This window comes from Syngnathoides biaculeatus, chromosome 2, assembly GCF_019802595.1.
Source record: "Syngnathoides biaculeatus isolate LvHL_M chromosome 2, ASM1980259v1, whole genome shotgun sequence".
Taxonomy (NCBI): domain Eukaryota; kingdom Metazoa; phylum Chordata; class Actinopteri; order Syngnathiformes; family Syngnathidae; genus Syngnathoides; species Syngnathoides biaculeatus.
In genome coordinates, this window is record NC_084641.1 from 2,661,923 (window position 1) to 2,684,347 (window position 22,425).

The 22,425-nt window shown below is 44.7% G+C and overlaps 1 protein-coding gene and 1 long non-coding RNA gene across 3 annotated transcripts in view; both read left to right on the forward strand.

The window, feature by feature from the left end:
* LOC133496873 (neuron navigator 1-like) overlaps positions 1-22,425 on the forward strand; it is a 70,731-nt gene that overhangs the window by 22,657 nt on the left and 25,649 nt on the right. For both annotated transcript variants that reach the window (XM_061812938.1, XM_061812946.1), the window contains exon 6: positions 1,125-1,451. In XM_061812938.1, coding sequence (XP_061668922.1) covers positions 1,125-1,451 — 327 coding nt within the window. The remainder of the gene's footprint in view (positions 1-1,124; positions 1,452-22,425) is intronic.
* On the forward strand, positions 16,325-20,581 carry LOC133496887 (uncharacterized). Its single transcript, XR_009793883.1, has 3 exons — positions 16,325-16,565; positions 18,383-18,518; positions 18,624-20,581. It is a non-coding gene; the product is annotated as an uncharacterized LOC133496887 (long non-coding RNA).

Sequence of the window (22,425 nt, forward strand, 5' to 3'; positions counted from 1 at the left end):
TTCGGGTTACTTAAATCGGCATGTGCGCAGGTTTCCTCCTTGAGTGCGTGTTTCACCTGTCACGCATCCTCGCGCTCGCTGTCAGCCATTCAGTGGGAACGCCCAACACGAAGAACAGCAAATCAGCAGATTCTTCCTGGATGGAATACATTTTCTTTACTTTTCATACCAGACTGTAACTGTAACAACCTGGCATGGTGATTTCATGTCACGAAAGATATTCCACAACCTGCCCATGTAGCTCTGAAATAGCTCTGCCACCGGTTGTAGTTTGTCTGGTGTAATACGGAATCGATAGTCATCTGAGAACATGATTTAAAAAAAAAAAAAAAAAAGAAAATCATAAAATACAGCATACCCACCAGAGATGCTGATTAATTTGTAAAGTATTCCCATCTGGAGACCGCTACAGACGTACTTTGCAAGTTGAACTTGGCTAGCTCAAAACAACCAAATGAAAGAAATGCTGCTGGCCCTGCGGTGCAAATTTGAATTGTGTTTGCAGAAACAGTTGCAATGCATAATTCGATGGAACGCCGACATGTTTCTAGCTTGAGCTTGCTAGGCTGCACAAGATTTTCTTGTGTGCTTGTGAGCCGTATCATATTAAAAGTATGTGAGCATACCTTGAGCAATCCTTGAATGAACGTAATCTCCTAAGCACCAGAAACGACCACTATGTCTTTCCTGTTTCTTCATTCCCCATTCCTCATCCCCTCACACACACACAATGTGTCGACACGCAGTATCATCGTCGCAACAGTAACACCACTTTTTATGGTACTGCCTCTTCGACAGTGTTCGATTTGACGATAAAAGCCAGCGATCGTAAAAAATAAACCTGATGCGGTGCTATTGGGATGAATGTCGTGTAGTGTCGCCACAGTCTGCCCGAGATACTCGAAGATTTGATGGCAGTAGTCTGACATAGTGGAAACGGGAAAGACATTATTTACAATACTTGTTTGATCCAGTTATTACCCGCCACATGCCAAAAAAAAAGTTACAAAATTGACCTTTTGGAATCAATTCATATTTTTTTAATCATCATTTTATCTTTTTGTTCTCATCAACATTGTTTGATCCCCTAAAGTAGTTCAAACACCATCTTTCTCATTCTTTAGCTGTTTGGCGGGGACCGTGTGCTACGACAGTGATGAAGCTGCTGCGTTTTCCATTTCCAGTCAATCCAATCGCTCCTCGCCACTGTCGTGGCGCCACGGTCAAGCGAGCCCACGTCTCCAGGCGGGCGATGCGCCGTCCGCGGTCAACAGCCAGTCGGACCTCGCCCTCCGGATCAGTCACGCCTCTCGCATCCACCTGATCGAAGAGCTGAACGACGCGGATCCATCCCTGCTGAAAGCGGATTATCTGAGCGACAGTGACCTCGGTGGGAAAAGTGGCAATGAGGAGGATGAAGACGATGTGGACATTGATGATCTGAGGAACGGGTGAGTTGTATTTTCTTGTCTCGTTCTGACGTCAACACTCATTTGGAAATACGAGGATGGATTGTAAGGAATTCTGAATTCCACTGAAGTTGGAACAAATTAGTTGATTAAAAACTGGACAAGGTAGAAATTCAGGTACAGCGGTGCCTCGAAATCCTATTTACTCCCTGAGCATGCTTGTAACTCAAAACATTTGTATCTCAAATCATTTGTCTAATGAATTGAATGGAAAATGTGTGAATCAGAAGGTGTATAGTTTTGTCTTCACTGGAAAAGGACAAAGTTTTTCTTTGTGAACTTGCAGCTCTTCGGCGTGAGACGTTTGAACGCCTGTTCACATTCCTCAACTGCAAAAGGAAAAAAAACCACACACACATTAGCTCGCTGTCGACTGTGATTGTGAGTACGTGTAACACTTTGCGAAATCCTGCTGCTAAAATCCCACAGCTGGCCATGAACTGACATTTCCATGGCAACCACCAAAAAAATGCATCCCCTAGTCATTCAGTTGCAACACAGTCCCATTGCATGACTTGATTTCATAGCCGCCCCCTTTGCTGATGACATTGAGGAGATTTCACCCTGGCAAGTCAAAGCTGGAACTAAACCAGAAAATAATTGCATTATCACACTGGAAAAAGATCATTATAGAACACTATAAAAGGCCCAAGATGAAAAAAATCATTGATCAGTTAACCGCAAAATCTGATTTATGCCGCTAGAGGGCGGTGTGACCGTTGTAGTTTTCTTCCCTCCCAATGGGACCTGTCAAGATGAAACCGCTTCATCTGGGATGATTCCGCTTCATCTCACTCTTTACTGCACAGAACACTCTCCTCCATTATACATAAAGGCCCCTCTCTGCTCATACAGAGGTCACAACCCAATCAATTTGCCCTGACAGCTCTTTTGATTTTGGGTGGGGCGGGGGGGTTGCCAATGTCTTTGTTCTGAGAATAAATGGGAAAATGGCAGTATTTGCCTCAATATATAGCCAATTAAAATCTGAGTCATCACGTGCCTCAGAGTGACTAATTGGACTGTGTCACCTTGTCCACTTGGTTTGTTTATGGTGACTGGACCACGACCTGTCTGCACTCTCTTAGTCAGAGAGGCCTCGAGTTGCTAATCCACTTCCTGCGCAGGGCCTCTGCCTGTCTGCTGAGTTCCACACATCTGGAAGTAGAACTCCCTCTCGACACACGCACACACACATCATTCTCACACGCAAGATTGGGGTCATGGGGAGGTCACGTGTGTGAGGTTAATGTGCAACACCGACGAGGTGTGGCCCTTTGTCAGTTAGGGGACCATGGCCTCTGATTCGGTTTACTCCCCAGCGATGGTGACGTGTCGTAAATCATTGCTTGTCAAAGTTGTGCCTGGCTTTGCAGAAGCATCATTGGTCATGTCTGAAACCTCGGCAAACGGGCTCATTGGGATTGGGATTTGGTGCTCATATTCACCTCTCTCATTAATACAGTTTACATTTACAGTGGGGGAGCAAGCCTTGAACAAAGATGAGGAAAGGCTTGTTTTGCACCCCGCTGGACGCAGACCGTTTGCTTACGTCTCGTTGAGCTCTCGCGCTCAGCCGTTTTCCCCACCAGTAAACTCTGGGTTTCTATGGTTACCCTAGGAAACACCCTGCTTCTCCACATGGGCCTTGTCAATTATGAATGCCTTCATGTGACGCGGGTCATACACGAAACAAAACAGCGTCCATCGAAATGCTGGAACTGTGTAAACGGGATGGATTTACTGTTATTGTCATTGTGCAAAAAAATAAATTAATTAAATTGAAGTGGGCCCTTCACAATGTTTGAGAATACAGAGAAATTGAAAGACCAGAAAGCTTTCTTGAATGAAACATTGGTGCCATGACCTTTTATTTATTTATTGTTGGAGACGGGTGAGTCATTTGCTTTTCTGACTGTGGAGGCGGCCCAGCATCGCTTATCAGTTTCAAATCAATACCTGAAGAGCCCATCGTTCACCTCCAAAACTGTCGCCATTCGCCTCCGAATTTGGCGCGTGCATACGATAATGTGTGCACCTGCGTGTGAGTAACCAAACAAGTACAGGAGTAGAGCTGTACTCTGACCCCATCTGCTGGTCAACAAAGAACTAAACGCTCTCTTCCACGCACGTGCACGCCCAAATACACGCCCAGGTGCCTCCTGCTGAGATCCTGCAGCTCAATTGTGCAATGAGTCAGACTTGCCCTCCATCCAAAAAACAACTCGGGAATCAGCCCCACCCTGTGTGTGCACACAGCCTGAGTAATGATAATGATGATGTTGATAATGATGTCTCCAGAGAGACTCTGAGTGAGAAAAGGAGTCACTGACAAGGACACGGGCAGTGCCACACTGATTATAATAATTATTAAAACCAAAAAAAGCAAAAAATACATTAGTGTTTGGGAAATCGCCGGTTCTTAAAGCTTTGAGTAAGGAGGAACCTAGGGAGGCAAAGAACCCTGAGCGCCGAAGACCTCCAGGTTGTTGGAGTTCAGCTTGGCAAGATGGGCAGCGGACGGAGGCTTCAGCAAGCTGACAACCTACAGTTGATCACACAAATTCATATTCATACTTCTCCGTAGTCTACAGGATTGTCGCATGTACTGTATATTAAAAATCCCATGCCACCAACCAAAAATGTCACAAAAAATATATAGTAAAATAATGATCTGGTCTCAATTTATATTTTTACTTTGTGTGAAACTTGATCTTATTTAGCCTATTATTTTGCATTTGAATGGTAACAGGTTAACGATACCTTCTGCCATCTGATGACGTTCGTTTTGCCAAAGTGAAAGAAGTTGGACTTGAACTTTTTGGGGTGAAATGAGAACGTCTCCAAAGCAGTTCATTGTGACATAATATTGACTCTTCTGTTGTGATTTGGCGGCGTATACATCGAATTGAGTCATATTAAACATGGAATTTATTGCCACGCAAACTTGTCAGGAGTCAGCTTGTCTTTTGTGGTGTTTTTAGAGGCCGACAGCGCCTGCGTTGTGCTTGTCAGTTCCACCTTCCTCATTCCCCCCGCAGGCCTTGATGACTTCATGCTCTTTCCCCTTGGAGTCCGTCCGCTCAGCGTGGCGTGTAATCAATGACTTCCCCTGCCAATAAAGCGACACCCCATCCTGTCTTTTTCCTCCCTCTCTATTGTTATCACGCCACACCTGAGGGAACAACGAATCCTTCTTAAAACCACGGAAACCTACCACCAAAAATGTATAGTAGCGCCGCTGATGTAAGTGGAAAAATCCGCACCAGCAAGGTGCCACTGACAAAGCAAAATTATGTTAATCTGCGCGTCGGCTAAAGTGGCACAAAGGAGGTGCCCGCACATACGGAAATACACTAACATGCCAAGAGATTTTACAGGGAGTACCATATGGGCGGAGGATTTGCTGGCCTACGCCCACCCCCACCCTTGGCCCCACACCTCCCTTTTCAGTCAGAACCCCGCACCCCTCTTTTTTTCCCCATTGCATGCACTGTAGAAGGAACAATTTATTGTTAACTTCTTTTTGGTACTCACGGCACGTTTTCAAAACCAAATGAGACGCACATCCTGAGGAGAGCTGTTCTGAATCCACTATATGAGGTATAGATACTGAATCTGGTTGCTTTATTTCAATTTTTGTCACACTCGCAAGCACGCATGAACTCACATATGCGCACTTGACATTCGCACTCAAATCCAGTTGCCTGCAATCAGTTGTCGCAGGAATGCTCGGAAAGCACTCCTGTCTGATCACCCCAGAGTGATCTTATTTTTTGATAGTGTGAAACTGTGTTGTTGAACAAAATGTTACACAATATGGTGATGGCTGGATTTCCACTGCAGGTCCAAGTGATAAATTCCGATTTTAATGGCTATGTTCTTTTTTTTCCCTTTCAAATCCACATAACTCTACAAACATCAACGCTGAGCACTGACAACATGGAAGTAAACGATACAGATCGTTTAACTATCTAACGTTTCATAGCCTTTAGTTGGGCTGGGCTGTGGATTTAGAGGGCCGTCAGACAAGTATGACTAATTATTTGTGGTATCTTTTTAAGCAGTGGATGCACTGCCAATTTAGCATATTTTGACCAAATTTGATTGAGTTTGCAGAAGTTTAAAATCGGCATGTGTTAATTGTCAAGCTCTCATTCAGCAGGTCGGGTAGATCCGATCTATGAGATACTTTTGCTGTCGACATCCCATTCTGTACGTATCCATTTTTTTAATCAACTTTTAGAAGATGCCTGAATTCTGATCTATAGAAATGCGATTCAATGTGTGTGGGTTTTTTTTCTCATGACACAGCACGTCCGAACCTACTGTTGCAGATTAGTCAATCAGAATTGTATCACTTGATACAGTTTCAGGATACCTTTCCTTAAAGCCCAAATCCCCAAACCATCATAACGGCTGCTGTTCCCGAATAGCCCCCCACTGCTGAGGCCTGCGAAAGCTACGGCAACAGAATGATATAATCCCTTATACTTCCTGGCTTCCTCTGATGGCACCCTTGAAAAGGAATACGAGTACTGAGGGACTCGGTCTGCAGTCCTCAACAACACGGGGAGCTTCACCAGGCTATCCATCGGCCAAAATGTTGCGTGTGTGAGGGTGTGCGTGCGTTGAGGACCCCCACATAGTTCAGAGGGATGTGTTACCATGTCAACAATATGAGTGAGCAGTGGAAATAAAAGCGGTGACTCAGCAGTTCAAAGGTCACCACTCTGGTCCCGACAACCAATTTTACCACATTTCCTTGAAGGAAAAAGACTGATCCCGCTCTTCCTGTAGATCTCATTATATCATTGTACGATTTAAGCAAGGGGAAAGATTACAAAAACAAATGCCTGAAGAGCAACAAATAGTGGGAAATTCAAAGCTATCCGAACATGCTTGAAAAAAAAAATATCTTTACCAATATCTTTATCGGCCAAGTCAACATATGCCACCATCGGTGGTGAGTTAGAACATAAAAGGACAAAGATAAATACTTACATAGAAATGGAACATAATGAAAATGTCGTCTCGCCGATTTAGTGACCAAAATGATGATTACTGTCAGTGGGAGTTGCACAAGAATGGGGCAGAGTAATAGAAGAAGGGATAATAGGTACACTTGACACGAGGCGAAGCGTTCATGCTCAAAATATTACACAAAAAAACCTACAATGTGACATTATACAAAAAATTAAGCAAATATTGGAACAAATATCGAATTGTTAACAAATATTTGAGTGAAAATATTTTACAAAAGTATCAAGGTTGCAAAATTGCCCCTAAGTGTAATTGTGAGGGGGACCGTTGTCTGTCTCGATGTGCGCTGCGATTAGCTGGCAACCAGTTCAGCGTGTACCCTGCCTCCTTCCCGTTGACAATTGGGATAGGCTCCAGCACTCCCGCAACCCTTGTGAGGATGAGTGGCTTAGAAAAGGGATGGATGGATGTTTTTCTTTTGCACTTCTCTTATGTAAGTAAAAGCCAGATACATAAACACACTTCACCCCCAAAATACAATTTTCCTCATGCATTATAATTGTGTTTTTTCTTACACTTGAATAATTGAAGTGGTTAGAAAAAAAAAGAGTACTGTATATATGCAATATGCAAACAGTTGGCTGGAATGATTTTCATTCGCTAAAAGGTGATTTTTTTTTTCACTTGATAAATACTTTCAAATTTTAACTTAGCATCAAAGAAAATGTATTAACTTTGTCTGCTGAAATCTTGCCAGATTCTTTGTAGGGTTACAAATCCTCCTGAGATGGCAAGAAAAACCTGAAGTAACACGTTGATTAAAGAAATTATTTTGTTGTTGATGCTGCTGCTGTTTTGTAAGGAAATGATCAGGCTCATTCTTTACAAGACTGGTTCCCGCAGTTAACCCCACCACCACCCCACCCCGGCGTACCCCCACACACACATACACATACATTCATTCATTCATGCCCTTCGTCAACTTCCATCCTACCTAAGTACTTGCTGAGCTCCACTCTAGGGGGTAAATGAAACTGCACGGTTGAAGATGAGATTTGGAGCTTTGGCTAAAAGCCGCCTCAAATCTACACAACTACACGTGCACGCACACACCCGCACACCTGGTACAAACACTCGTGAGCCTTGAAACTTTTAACAAAAGGGTGTGACGGGGGTTTGTGATGCGCATAACAATCCACCTTGACGCCCCCCCCACCTCCACTCGACTCCCACTGTGCATTTCTTCCTGCCCTCCTCCCGTTCCGCCTTCCTGTTCTCCTCCTTCCATCCCGAGTGCATCGTCGGTTTCCGAAAAGGCCAAAAAACGGTTGGCGTTGTAAATTTCATTCATATTCTCCTTCTTCCCATTTGTCAAAATGGAAAGCAGACAATGTTCAATGAAAATGCAAATCAAGCTGATTTAAAAAAAAAAATAAACTTTTTCCAGTGCTGCCACGAGAGCTCTTCCACTTAACCTCAATTAATCTCACAAGCCTACAACCCCAAAACCTCAAGAACTGACTGTGAGGCTGACATGCCATTGTGTCTTAGATCCTTCAAAGTCTACGTTAGGAAGTTATAACTAAAAATCGTGGTTTAATTTCAAATGTTTTATTTTCATTCAGTGTTGTGGAATTATCATCCACCCTGATTAGATTTTAAATTGTCCACAACCAGGCTGCAAATGTTGAAGCATACAATAGTGCTTACTTTTCTTCTCCAGAGTACAGATAATTGTGTAAAAAAAAAAAAAAAAAAAAAAAAAGATTCACCTCTTGCACATAAGTATAAAAGTGTAGGCTGAAATGAACTGAGTACCTGTTTAAAAAGCAATTATTTCTTTTTTTTTTTTTTACTACTGATAGAATTTGGATTTTGATCATGTTGCACAAAAACAAAAAACTTGCTGCCTACAATAGGGTTAGGAATACTTCCATACACAGCCGTGAGTGGCACCGAGTACCGGCTCCCCCGAGCCCCGGAGCTCGCTTGCACGGCTCGTGAAGCGAGCTCATGGCTCCCCCGAGCTCCGGAGCTGTGCCACTCACGTCTATGTATGGAAATATTCCTCCGTCTTCTCGATCAACCGATACTGCTATTTCTTCATCAGATGAGGCTAAATCCGAGAAATCAGCGCTGGGCATAAATGGTGTCCCATGTAATCGAGCCTTTTTTTGCGGCACGTAACACGCAACATTCATGCACATAGGTCATGTGACTCACAAAATGGCAGTGCCCCTGAAAATTCTTAATTGTTGATACAAACCTTCTCAAAACACTATTAAATGAGAGAGGATTTAACATCATTAACAACATTAAAATAGAGTACATATTACATGAACCATTGGATACATTGTTAATGCAAACCAGTGGATTTCCCCTTTAAGCCATGTGACAGCAGTGAGTGTTAATGGACTCGCTCTCAGCTGGCTGTTGTGTCACCGACACAGTGCCGTTGACACACAGCAGCTGTATTGATATAAACGCAGTTTACTGCAAACCCGTTTGTTTAGCGGCGCCGCGTGTCTATTCCAGTCCACGCCAGATGGATCCTGTTTTATGTTCTCCTCCGCTCAGATGTGAGGAAGATAAAAATATTTCACTTTTGCTGAGAAGCACAGGCTCATCATGTGCGTAACTATGCTTACATGATGAGTGTGTGTTTATGTGGGCTGTGTGTGTGTGTTCCTGGTGTGATAAGGAGGACGAGTTTTCCCAGGTCTCTTCCCTCTTTCATCAGTCGAGCACTGACAGGTTCCCAGGGTCAGTTCGGTGACCTTGCATGTGTACTGTCATTATACAGTCGCCTAATTATACCCCCCCTATACAGCAAGGATGGACCCCCAGTGTACTGTGCGGTCGGTCTATTTCGTGAAAAGGTGGCTAGTTGTGAAAGAGGGAAGCAAATAAACACGGTGGCAGACATGTCTGGACGTGAGTCAGAGCTCAAAGTAAAAGTTGGCCAGACAGACTGAGGCCGGCGTCCAACTGCCCCTTCCAGAAACTCGGATGAGGCTTGACATAAATAAAATGAAGCCCCCTCTAAGCTCCGCCTCCTGGAGAGAGATTGTGAGTTCCAACTAGTTGACTGTGTGTGTATGTGTGGTCACAGAAGCAGTTCTTTTCATTTCCAACAACACTTCCATGCAACAGTAATGCCAGAAGTTGAATCTAACGCCTGACAGCATGTCAACAAGTTAGTCTCATACATGTGCACGCACACACACACACACCTCCAGAGATGGGATGCGTAGTCAAAAATTGTACTCTTCAATGGATACTATTTTTTTTTTTAGAAAAATATTACTTCAGTTAAAGTTTAGTTCTCTTAATAATCACTAAGGGTAAGTAAATGAAAACAAAAACCGTGCAAGTACCTTATAACTGGTGACTAATTCAAAATAATGTCATAAATCAGGGTGGCTCACCTGGTAAAGCGTTGGCCTCACAGTTCTGAGTCCCGGGTTCAATCTCGGACCCGCCTGTGTGGAGTTTGCATGTTCTCCCTGCGCCTGCATGGGATTTCTCCGGGCACTCCGGTTTCCTCCCACATCCCAAAAAATGCAACATTAATTGGACACTCTAAATTGCCCCTAGGTGTGATTGTGAGTGCGGCTGTTTGTCTCAATGTGCCATGCGATTGGCTAGCAACCAGTTCACGGTGTACCCCGCCTCCTGCCCATTGACAGGTAGGATAGGCTACAGCGCTCCCTGCGACCCCTGTGAGGATAAGTGGTTAAGAAAATAGATGGATGGATAATAAAGCCTGTCAAGGAGACACAAAAAATATATAAACTACGAATGTGCAGCAACACATCTAGACAGATAATATCATACAGTCTTATAGTAGTCTTTGTCTGCGAAGAACAACTAATATTAGTGCCGTACTGATGAGCTCAAAGGAGTTAGACATCTCAATAAATAGTATATCTTTGTCTCTTATACTGCCCCCATGTAACTAAGGTGGGCACACCGGAAGGAGCACAACAATGGCCACTCAATTGATGTACTGTAACAAAAAAAGTCTTATGAGGTGCTATGATACACGTTATAGGAAGGGGGGGGTGACTGCGGGGGCCTTTGGCTTGAACAGATTAATGGCATTTTCATTCATTTCAATGAGGGAAAGATAATTTGGTATAAAACAGGTGTTTTGGTTTGGGTGGTATGTTTCATCAAAACTACTCCAGCAAGTAGTTTTTTTTTCCCCAATAGTTATTCAATTCAAATGTAACGGAATAAATGTAATTCATTGCTACCACTACCGCATGGCTCGGAGGAGCCGTAGCCTGAAGAAAGCCCCCTGTTTAAAAAGACTGTTAATGATCCTCTCTTTTTGCTCCAATCTCTTTATTTCTGTCCGTTGTCTTTCAGTCCATTTTGTTTTGTTACTGAATAGATGGTGTCAGTGATCTCCATCACCCCCCCCCAACCCACCACTGAACAGACCCATCTATTCACTGGGGTCTACTCAGTGCTTAAAGTGTTTAATACCAATGGTTGGCCGTGGGGGGTCAGGGAGGGAGGGGGGACCGGACACATGATACCCACTGCAAGTCTCCACTGGCCAATACACACTGTTACATTAGAACCACTCGTGGCAGTCATTAACCCTGCATGCTTCGTTACATTCTGATTGGAGATTATTTATGCCACCGTAACTTTTGTTTATTAGCCAGAACTTTTCTGGTCCTGGATTAGGGAATGAAAAATATTCCATTAGTAAAATTGAATCGGAAATGTCGCTCTACACCATTTGTCTTAAACCACGTCTCCACAGCAGTTGGACTTTCTTTAGTGTAATTTGGAAGAGAAAGTGCTGCGATATTGATCTGTTACTATGCCCCGACGCCATTTTTGAAAATCCCACTGTATAGCAAAACAGCTTTACATTGCGCCGAGCTTCTGCATACAGCGAATTCAAAATAAAGTCCGCCACCCACATGAATGTGGCCTAATTTGCGAGATGCCAACAAGCCTGCTGTTTGTGTGTTCATGACTGCGCACAAAGAGCTCTGCAGTTCCTTCACAGAATTTATGGACCCTGTAAGGTTCATTCGAGGGTCTTACGAATGAACTAGACGATTAAAAGAAGAAAAACAAACAATGCCTGTAAGAAGATTTGCTTTTAAAAATTACTAGGGTTGCCACACAACATATTAATACTAGGCGGCACCGTGGATCTTCTCACAGTTTTGAGGACCCGGGTTCAATCCTGGACCCCCTGTGTGGAGTTTGCATGTTCTCGCTGTGCCTGCATGGGTTTTCTCCGGGCACTCTGGTTTCCTCCCACATCCCAAAAACATGCAACATGAATTGGATACTCTCAATTGCCCCTTGGTGTGATTGTGAGAGCGGCTGTTTGTCTCCATGTGCCCTGCGATTGGTTGGCAACCAGTTCAGGGTGCACCCCCCCCCCCTGCCCGTTGACAGCTGGGATTGGCTCCCGCACTCCCCGCGACCCTCGTGGGGATAAGCGGCAAAGAAAATGGATGGCCGAATATATATATATATATATATATATAATATATATATATATATATAGCATAAGTCAAGCTACCACTGAATATTTAGATAGCTTCTCCCTCCCAGTCTCAAATGGAGACAAAGCAATAGCGACTGCCAATACAGTAAAATACATTCGCGTTTTTATGGTATTAAATTTCTACTAGGGCTGACCCGCCCAATGCCCTGCGAATGCAACAATTACACAAAACAAAAAAGACACTTGGAAGTAAAACAATAGCAAAAGAGAAACGCTACAATTTAAAGAAATAATCTTCTTCTTCTTTTCCTTTCGGCTTGTCCCGTCAGGGGTTGCCACAGCGTGTTATCTTTTGCCATCTTAGCCTATCTCCTGCATCTTCCTCTCTAACCCCAACTGCCCTCATGTCTTCCCTCACCACATCCATAAACCTTCTCTTTGGTCTTCCTCTCGCTCTTTTGCCTGGGAGCTCCATCCTCAGCATCCTTCTACCAATATACTCACTCTCTCGCCTCTGAACATGTCCAAACCATCGAAGTCTGCTCTCTCGAATCTTGTCTCCAAAACATCCAGCTTTGGCCGTCCCTCGAATGAGCTGATTTCTAATCCTATCCAACCTGGTCACTACGAGCGAGAACCTCAACATCTTCATTTCTGCCACCTCCAGTTCAGATTCCTGTTGTTTCTTCAGTGCCACCGTCTCTAATCCGTACATCATGGCCGGCCTCACCACTGTTTTGTAAACTTTGCCCTTCATCCTAGCAGAGACTCTTCTGTCACATAACACACCAGACACCTTCCGCCAGCTGTTCCAACCTGCTTGGACCCGTTTCTTCACTTCCTGACCACACTCTCCATTGCTCTGTATTGTTGACCCCAAGTATTTGAAGTCGTCCACCCTCGCTATCTCTTCTCCCTGTAGCCTCACTCTTCCCCCTCTACTTTTCTCATTCACGCACATATATTCTGTTTTACTTCGGCTAATCTTCATTCCTCTCCTTTCCAGTGCATGTCTCCATCTTTCCAATTGTTCCTCTGCATGCTCCCTGCTTTCACTGCATATGACAATATCATCTGCGAACATCATGGTCCAAGGGGATTCCAGTCTAACCTCATCTGTCAGCCTATCCATTACCACTGCAAACAGGAAGGGGCTCAGAGCTGATCCCTGATGCAGTCCCACCTCCACCTTAAATTCCTCTGTCACACCTAAGGCACACCTCACCATTGTTCTGCTGCCATCATACATGTCCTTTACTATTTTAACATACTTCTCTGCCACACCAGACTTACGCATGCAGTACCACAGTTCCTCTCTTGGTACTCTGTCATAGGCTTTCTCTAGATCCACAAAGACACAATGTAGCTCCTTCTGACCTTCTCTGTACTTTTCCACGAGCATCCTCAAGGCAAATAATGCATCTGTGGTACTCTTTCTAGGCATGAAACCATACTGTTGCTCGCAGATACTTACTTCTGTCCTGAGTCTAGCCTCCACTACTCTTTCCCATAACTTCATTGTGTGGCTCATCAACTTTATTCCTCTATAGTTCCCACAGCTCTGAACATCCCCTTTGTTCTTAAAAATGGGAACTAGAACACTTTTCCTCCATTCTTCAGGCATCTTTTCGCCCGCTAGTATTCTGTTGAATAAGTTGGTCAAAAACTCCACAGCCATCTCTCCAAATTGCTTCCATACCTCTACCGGTATGTCATCAGGACCAACTGCCTTCCCATTTTTCATCCTTTGTAATGCCTTTCTGACTTCCCCCTTAGTAATCATTTCCACTTCCTGGTCCTTCATTCTTGCCTCTTCAACTCTTCCTTCTCTCTCATATTCTTCATTCATCAACTTCTCAAAGTATTCTTTCCATCTATTTAGCACACTACTGGCACCAGTCAACACATTTCCATCTCTATCCTTAATCACCCTAACCTTCTGCACATCCTTCCCATCTCTATCCCTCTGTCTGGCCAACCTGTAGAGATCCTTTTCTCCTTCTTTCGTGTCCAACCTGGTGTACATGTCTTCATATGCCTCTTGTTTAGCCTTTGCCACCTCTACCTTTGCCCTACGTCGCATCTCGATGTACTCCTTTCGCCTCTCCTCAGTCCTCTCAGTATCCCACTTCTTCTTCGCTAATCTCTTTCCTTGTATGACTCCCTGTATTTTGGGGTTCCACCACCAAGTCTCCTTCTCCCCTTTCCTACCAGATGACACACCAAGTACTCGCCTGCCTGTCTCTCTGATCACCTTGGCTGTCGTCGTCCAGTCTTCCGGGAGCTTCGGTTGTCCATCGAGAGCCTGTCTCACCTCTTTCCGGAAGGCCGCACAACATTCTTCCTTTCTCAGCTTCCACCACATGGTTCTCTGCTCTACCTTTGTCTTCTTAATCTTCCTACCCACCACCAGAATCATCCTACATACTACCATCCTATGCTGTCGAGCTACACTCTCCCCTATCACTACTTTACAGTCAGTAACCTCCTTCAGATTACATCGTCTGCACAAAATATAATCTACCTGCGTGGTTCTACCTCCGCTCTTGTAGGTCACTATATGCTCCTCCCTCTTCTGGAAATAAGTGTTCACTACAGCCATCTCCATCCTTTTTGCAAAGTCCACCACCATCTGCCCTTCAAAGTTCCTTTCCTGGATGCCGTACTTACCCATCACTTCTTCATCGCCCCTGTTTCCTTTACCAATATGTCCATTACAATCTGCACCAATCACAACCCTCTCGCTGTCTGGGATGCTCAGAACTACTTCATCTAGTTCCTTCCAGAATTTCTCTTTCAACTCTAGGTCACATCCTACCTGTGGTGCATAGCCGCTAACCACATTGTACATAACACCCTCAATTTCAAATTTCTCATCACTCGATCTGATACTCTTTTCACCTCCAAGACATTCTTAGCCAGCTCTTCCTTTAAAATAACCCCTACTCCATTTCTCTTCCCATCTACTCCGTGGTAGAATAATTTAAACCCTGCTCCCAAACTTCTAGCCTTACTACCTTTCCACCTGCTCTCTTGGATGCACAGAATATCAACCTTTCTCCTAATCATCATGTCAACCAACTCCTGAGCTTTTCCTGTCATAGTCCCAACATTCAAAGTCCCTACACTCAGTTGTAGGCTCTGTGCATTCCTCTTTTTCTTCTGACGCTGGATCCGGTTTCCTCCTCTTCTTTGTCTTCGACCCACAGTAGCTGAATTTCCACCGACGCCCTGCAGGTTAGCAGTGCCGGGGGCGGGCGTTGTTAACCCGGGCCACGACCGATCCGGTATGGGATTCTTTAGATGAACGCTCATATTTGTTTGGCACAGTTTTTACGCCGGATGCCCTTCCTGACGCAACCCTCTGCATTTATCCGGGCTTGGGACCGGCCTACAGATTGCACGGGTTTGTGCCCCCATAGGGCTGCATTAATTTAAAGAAATAATGCACTCACAGAAATCGGCTGCAGAGGGAAAATGAAACCAGTTGACGTAGGTGATCGGGATGAGGCAAAATGGGCACAATCAACATTCAATTGTCTTTTTTTTTTAAGTAACGATGAATGCAAGTTTGAGAGAATCCGGGTCCTTCACGGGTGTGTATTGGATGTTCAGTTACGCAGTCGTCAAATGACCTAGTCCACGAAGAGCGTGGGCAGTCTTGCGCGTGGATGACAATGTGTGAAAACGTTGCGACTTTTGAGGACTTGATGCTCGCGCGTGGGTTTGCTTTTCTGCCGCGGCGGCAGCGCTTCAGTGCGCGTTTTGGGCAGCTCGCGATCAACGAGGAGGCGGAGGCGGATTTCGGGGTGTTGCCTTTTTGTCTCCTCCTCTTCTCCCTCGCCGCGAGTGAGTGCGAGAGGAGCAACGCGACTAACACGGGAGCGCTCGAGTCACTCTGTGAACGCTTCCGCCGTCCACAGAGGAAAAATAGCTCGCATCGTCTCTCGCGCTCCTTCTTCCTCGGACCCTTTTCGGACATGCCCGAGAGGAACAAAGCAGCCTGAAAAGTGCACTTGTTCGTGGCTCTTGTGCGATGAGCGGCCGCGTGTTGAACGGCAAAAGGCTACAGTTGCCGACTGCGCAGCGCCGGGGAAGGACAATACACTTTGTGTCAAGGTAATGCACTTTGACCGCTGCGGATATTTTTTTTACTTGTATTATAATTAATGTGCTAATCAGCTCAGGGGAACAACCTGCCGCCTACGCCCGTGCGTAAACGCTTAGAGGAAGCATTCTCATTGATGAAACTCCAGCAGGTTGCGTTCCATTGTTGTATGATAATCATACAACGTGACGGTGAATTTTGTTCATCTGACTGGGAGCATCGCGCTAAACGTTTTTCCTCATCGGGACTTTCACACTCATCCTCTAAAAAGGTGGGCGGCTGCACAAAATCACAATACTGTAATTACCTGATGAACGCAAGCCTAGCTAATCAATCCCGATGTGATACCTGCAAGTGTGCGCGCTGCAAATCGGCCATCACTTGCATTGTTTTAAAACGAGCGCGACGTTGGCGAGCGCGCTTGAGTCAGCAGGCGAGAGTGGGCGTGTTGCTCTGTAAGGATCCCGAACCGAACTCAACTCGAACGACTGACCTACATTCTCTACGACCCCTTCTACGGGTGAGCCGCCTCCGCAACATCTCTGCGCTGCCCGGTGCCCACGCCGTGCAGACTTGGCACCGGGACGGGCAAATTCGCGAGGCGCTTGAATAGATGTACAAAAAAGTGTCGGGGAAAAAATGCTTTTCATTGAGCAGTGTGTTTTTTAATCGAAGATTATTATTATTTATTTTTTTTTTTTTGAAGGGGCGTACAATGACAAAAAAATCTCGAGGTTAAATAAAATAGCAATGGCTTGGTTTTGTATCATACAATGTGGCCCTATGAGTGCACAATTGCTGCAATTAATTGATTAGAAGCATTTAAAGAGATGGTGGCACAGCTTTATTTGCATAAACAAAATTCAAGGCAATTAAAATCATTTGGATGCACTCGCATTTTGTCTGGGGCTTGGGACTCGGTAGCTGGAGATAATCAAATTTAAATGACTCTGGCGCAAAAGTAACGTGATCGAGATGTCCCTAATAGTATGTAGCAACAAATTCAATTTTAAAGCAGAGGTTATGGAACACTGGGGCAAACAGTATAAAGTGGATGACTGGATGAATTGTCGTTGGTGTGCAGCTGCACTGCAGCATATTTGAGTAGTGGATCCCATATTTTTGCCTCTCACGCTGGGAAGGAAATGAAAATATTACAAACCTACCTGATGATTCTGCAGCTGTACATTTTCTATAATGTTGTTCATTACTTTGACACACACAAAGAGAAGCTCAGTTGTGTTTCCTTTAACCCTTTGTTTAAGCTCCATTGCAGCAAAGAGGCCCTAATGAGTCAATTACAAACACACACGTGGCACGCGGCGCTTCAAACACTTTCACAATCTTCAAGTCCCTCGGGGGCCCAGCGGGGTGTTTGTGTTGGATAGGAGTGGCTAAATGGACTGGCTGTCAAAAGGTGGCTCCACACACATTTTGGAAGCAAACATTCAACGTTGATTGTGAGCGAGCTCTTTCCAAGCAACACACAAAGGTTTGAGCAACAGGATCAGTTATCGTGAAAAGTCATTCAACTTCAACCCTCCATGCATCCACCCCACAATAACCACAGATTGGAAAGATGATGACATCACTTATCGACACACTAGTCCCATAAATCTTTGGAATGGTATTCCATTAAAACTATTGACCTAGAGGTGATGATGTGGTCCCGGTGTGTGTCATAGCTGATGTCATTTATTTGTGTGTGCGAGTCACAGGTAAACCAGAAGGTGGACTCGGCTGAGTAGTTTCACAATTTATTTTCAGAAGCTGCTAAATTACAGTCACGGAATACACACCAATTAAAGATGAGCTCCGTCTCATTTCATTCACGATCATCACTCGTGTTCAGATTTTGTGGTTACAAGAGCTCTTGTCACGGATGTTTTCTGATGGGCCGAGAGTGAGCTCGTGGGAAGATAGCGTTGTTGTGAAACCACGCTTTGCTGGGTTCTGTTTCAAAAAGGAAAAAAAAAAAAAAAAAAAACGCCGCTGTCGCTGGTGCCGTCTTGTCCACAAAGTGAAGACGCATGACCAAGATATGTTAAAGCACCTTCTCCAAAATGCAGCCAAGAGATAACTTTTCTCATGAATGGAGTCAATGTTTCAGTGTTTTCATGTTGGCTGAAGGGCAGCACGGTGTTGCAGTGGTTAGCATATATTCCTTGCAGTACTGAGCTTTAGGGTGTGAATCTCAGTTTGGGCCTTCCTGTGTGGAGTTTGGATGTCGCCCCCCTTAATTGAATGCATTTTCTGTGGATACTCCGGCTTTCAACTTCAAATCGTTGTTGTGAATGTGAGTTTGAATTTCCCATCTATTTTCCAAAACAATGCAAGGATCCTGTTCGTAGTCTTCAGCTCTGCGTTCAACACCATCATCACCGAACTCCTCTCCTCGAAGCTTCTCTAGATCAGCGTCTCATCCACCATCTTCCAGTATATTTACTGCTTCCTAAGGCACAATACCAAGCAGGTGAGGCTCAGGATACCACCTCATCTACAGGCACCACCACAACTGGGGCGCCCCATGGTTGTGACCGCTTTCCACTGCTCTTTTCTCTCTACGACTGCACCTCAGCATAGCTGGGTGTCAAACTCCCGAAGTTTGCAGATGACACCACAGTCATCGGCCTCATCAAAGATGGTACGGCCAACATAACCTGCAGCTGAACCGGCTCAAGACTGGAGAGATGATTGTGGACTTCAGGAAGTATCCTTCACCACACCTCCCCCTCAGGCGGTCCAACTACACCGTGTCAACTGTTATGACATTCAAGTTCCTGGGAATTACACTCTCTCAGGGTCTGAAATGGGAGACCAACATCAACTCCATCCTCCAAAAGGCCCAGCAGAGGATGTACTTCCTGCGGCTTCTGAGGAAGCATGACCTGCCACGGGAGCTGTTGAGGCAGTTTTACAAAGCAGTCAGTCCTGTGTTTCTCCATCACAGTCAGGTTTGGCGCTGCCGCAAAAAAGGACGACAACGGACAATCAAAACTGCAGAAAAGATTGTCGTATCCTCTACCCACGCTTGAGGACTTAAGGATGCTCCCTGAACTAATAAAATGTCTTACAGCTGACATGGATTTCCTCCACATGCCCAAAGGTTATATATCACACGAGTGAAGTGGTATCAGTGTGTTAATATTGGAGCATTTTTTGATGCACAGTATCAGCGCGGATATTGTTATCATATTCATATTAATTAGATTCAGCGTTATAGAAACGAATGGATGGCATTATGACTAAGCTTGTCACCAGTAATTGAAGTGTACAGCTTTCAAGGTCAACAAAATAGTTTGCACTCCTAGTGAAGACCTTTGCACCTCCTGTCCACGCATGCACTTTTCATTAGGAATGCTGTGTTTCCAGTCAATAAGAAAGGTCAAAGCTTTATCTGGATCCATTCTACAATGTGAAGGCTTGTTCCTTTTCTCGTAGCCGACTCCTCCTCAAAGTTTCCCAGAAGTCAGTTAAGTAGAAAGAAACGTCGCCTGATAAATACATAAATCGTCATAGCTGGTTACGCCTCTAAATATGAGCGACCGACAAAGCCATCAGACTATTAGCGCTTAGCAAGTAACTGCACGAGGTTGCACGTGCTACCTACATATGCTCGTAACCTGTGCTTGTACGATAATTGCACACTCACACACCGTTTATCGTACACAGAAACCCACGCTCACAGACAGAAGTCATATTTTGACGAGGTGGTGCCTCCTGTGGTGAGGCGAGCAACATCAAAAGTCAAGCGGCAGCACCGCATGCGGCAGGTTCACCGTGAAATGAAGGGGAAAGTTGCAATTGGAACCTAACGGCTTTAGAATCTTCTCAAGACGTCTTGGGCTCAAATGCGTGGTATGTCCTGCTGATGTCAGTGGATTAGGGAGTGGGACCCCAGAATACATGGGCAGGAATGCTGAGTGTGTGTCTGGAGGCGCCTCACGACCAGGAATGCTGTTACGTCTTGAAGTGGCGCGAGCCTTATGTGTCCATCACGGATGACAGCAGTTGATGGCTGCGTGTTCCTGACGGGAGTGCCCGACAGGCATGTCGCTCACCTCTTCATATGTACGTACACACCCACGCCAACACGACAGCCTGTGTGCATCTTTTAGATTTTGACTTTAGACACAAGAACTGACGCCACAACAAGCAGTTGTTTACATATAGAAATCAGAGGCCGCAAGCTGTTTGTGGCCACACTCAGTCAAACAAAGCATATGGAACAAAGACAATTAGATGTCGGGAATTTAAAAACAAGCGCATCACTTTGGCCCTTTTTTCTGCATGTTTGAGGCTAGCAAAGGAAACGCTATAAACAGGCTAGTGAAAAGTACCTGTGTCTTTTCATCAAGAATGCATTAGCAATAACTGTTGTTTTTTTGGGTGGCTGAGACAGATTGAAGGTATTTCTATTTAATTCAATGGGGAAAGAAGTTCCAAATGTTTTGAGTTGCAAGCGTGGTCCCCAAACAAATGACACTCATATCTCAGGACAGCACTGTATATGCTTTAAAATGTCATTTACTTGAGCTCAACCAGACAAAGCGAGTTTGTCTGCTGCCATCAATATGCCTTTCATACATTATTTTTTTTTTTTTATTCAGGTGTTATTTGGACAACCTTTCTTAGGTGCTTAGTGGTGATCTTTCGAGTCAGCTCTGCCGTCTCTTTGTGCAGCTTTAGTCGATTAAAATAATGCACACGAGTGAAATTTTTGTGCATTGTTCCCTTTCCCTTTTATTCTGGCCTTCTCATTCCATCTGCCATGCAAAAGCTGACATAACACATGCCGCTTGAATACCGAGGACAGGCGAGATTAGCTCATAACACATTAGCTGCTGTCATCATAATAGATATGTACTGCAGCTACAACAACTATTACCAGACTTAACCAATAAACATCTGCATTTTTGACTAAACAGGCAGCAGGCGAGAATCCAGGTTTGCTTGCTTGATGGCGTTCTTCACTGGATTTTGTGATCCTCTTTTATACAACAAAAAGGATATATGAACGAGATGTTTCATGTATTTGTTTTATGAATCGTTTGTGTTTTTTTCTTTTTTTTATTGTTTGTGACAATGACCTCTTGGAAAAGAAATTTCCCTGCCACTAAATGCTACTAGTATTTGTTTCCACCTCGATGTGCTACAAGCAGCTGCTTCAGGTCAACAGCAACTTGGAAGAAACGTGCTGCATTTAAAAATGGTACCTCCCTCTTGTCCGTGTCCTCCTTTTCCTTCCCTCTCGCCTTCTTTCATACTAAAACATCCCCCTGTGCCGTTAATTCACACAGCCGTTAAGTCAGCTGACGTTTCTGGAGGGAGGCCAGAAGGTAATTCTACCCGGGATCCAAAGTGGACTTGGGCCTCCCAACACCGGGGTTCCCCTTTTGTTGAACCCCTCCCAAAATCTTTAAGCCGAAGCCGAAGTTAGTGGGCGCTTCGCACGGAACACAGACGGCATTACTTAAGGAGGTGATTTGCAAAGACATGCCGCCTCGTCCCAGGAGTGCTTTCCCTCTCCTGCTTCCTTTGACAGATTTTGGGAAGAAATCTGTGGATATCCGTACTTCTGCTGTCAAGGGTTACTAGGCCGTATCAGGGCCCACCACCACCCACATAATTTTTAAATGTCTTTTATGAAATTTTTAACCTGTTTTGTCAAACTGTCCACTTTGAGTTTAAGGGCACTTTGTGGAAAAGATAATCCTCAGACCTCTCATTTAGCAGTTAATACCTTAATTTATGCAGAAGAGCTTTAAAGTCAATCCTCCAAGGCGTGTATCATCCATCTGAGACTTCCATCCTCTCGCCTTAAAACTTCGACCTTGCGTGAACAGGAAGTCAATCCAAAGAAGGAATCTCATGTCAACTTGTGTCTTCCATATTGGGGCTCACAGTAGATCAAGTTGACCCAGCGGGTGTCAGCGAGATCACCCGTCTTGCTCTTTCTAGGGCCCCTCGCTGTTTTTGGTCTTGCTTCATTTCACGAGACCGAAGTAGTTCATTCCGAGTTAAGTCAACTCTTGGCTCCAACGTGTTGGACTAGTTTAATTTGGGAATGAGGACAAACCCTCGGAGATTTATGTTGCTGTCTCCCTTCCACAAAGAGAATAAAAGTCAAAGGAAGGGGTTGTACTATTTCTTGAACATCATTCAGAATTTTTTTTTTAAAAATATGTCAATCTTCTACTTTTTATTAGGGTTTGATCATAGGTTTCAATAAAAAACGTCACATGGCAAATCTGTATATCAAAATTCTTGTAAGGGGGAACACTTGTACCTTCGCGCGACGCAGGGCCCATTGTCCATTGACTGCGTCACTTGTGCGTGCATGTCTGCGTGTACTCGAGGCCTCAACCCCTTCAGGCTGT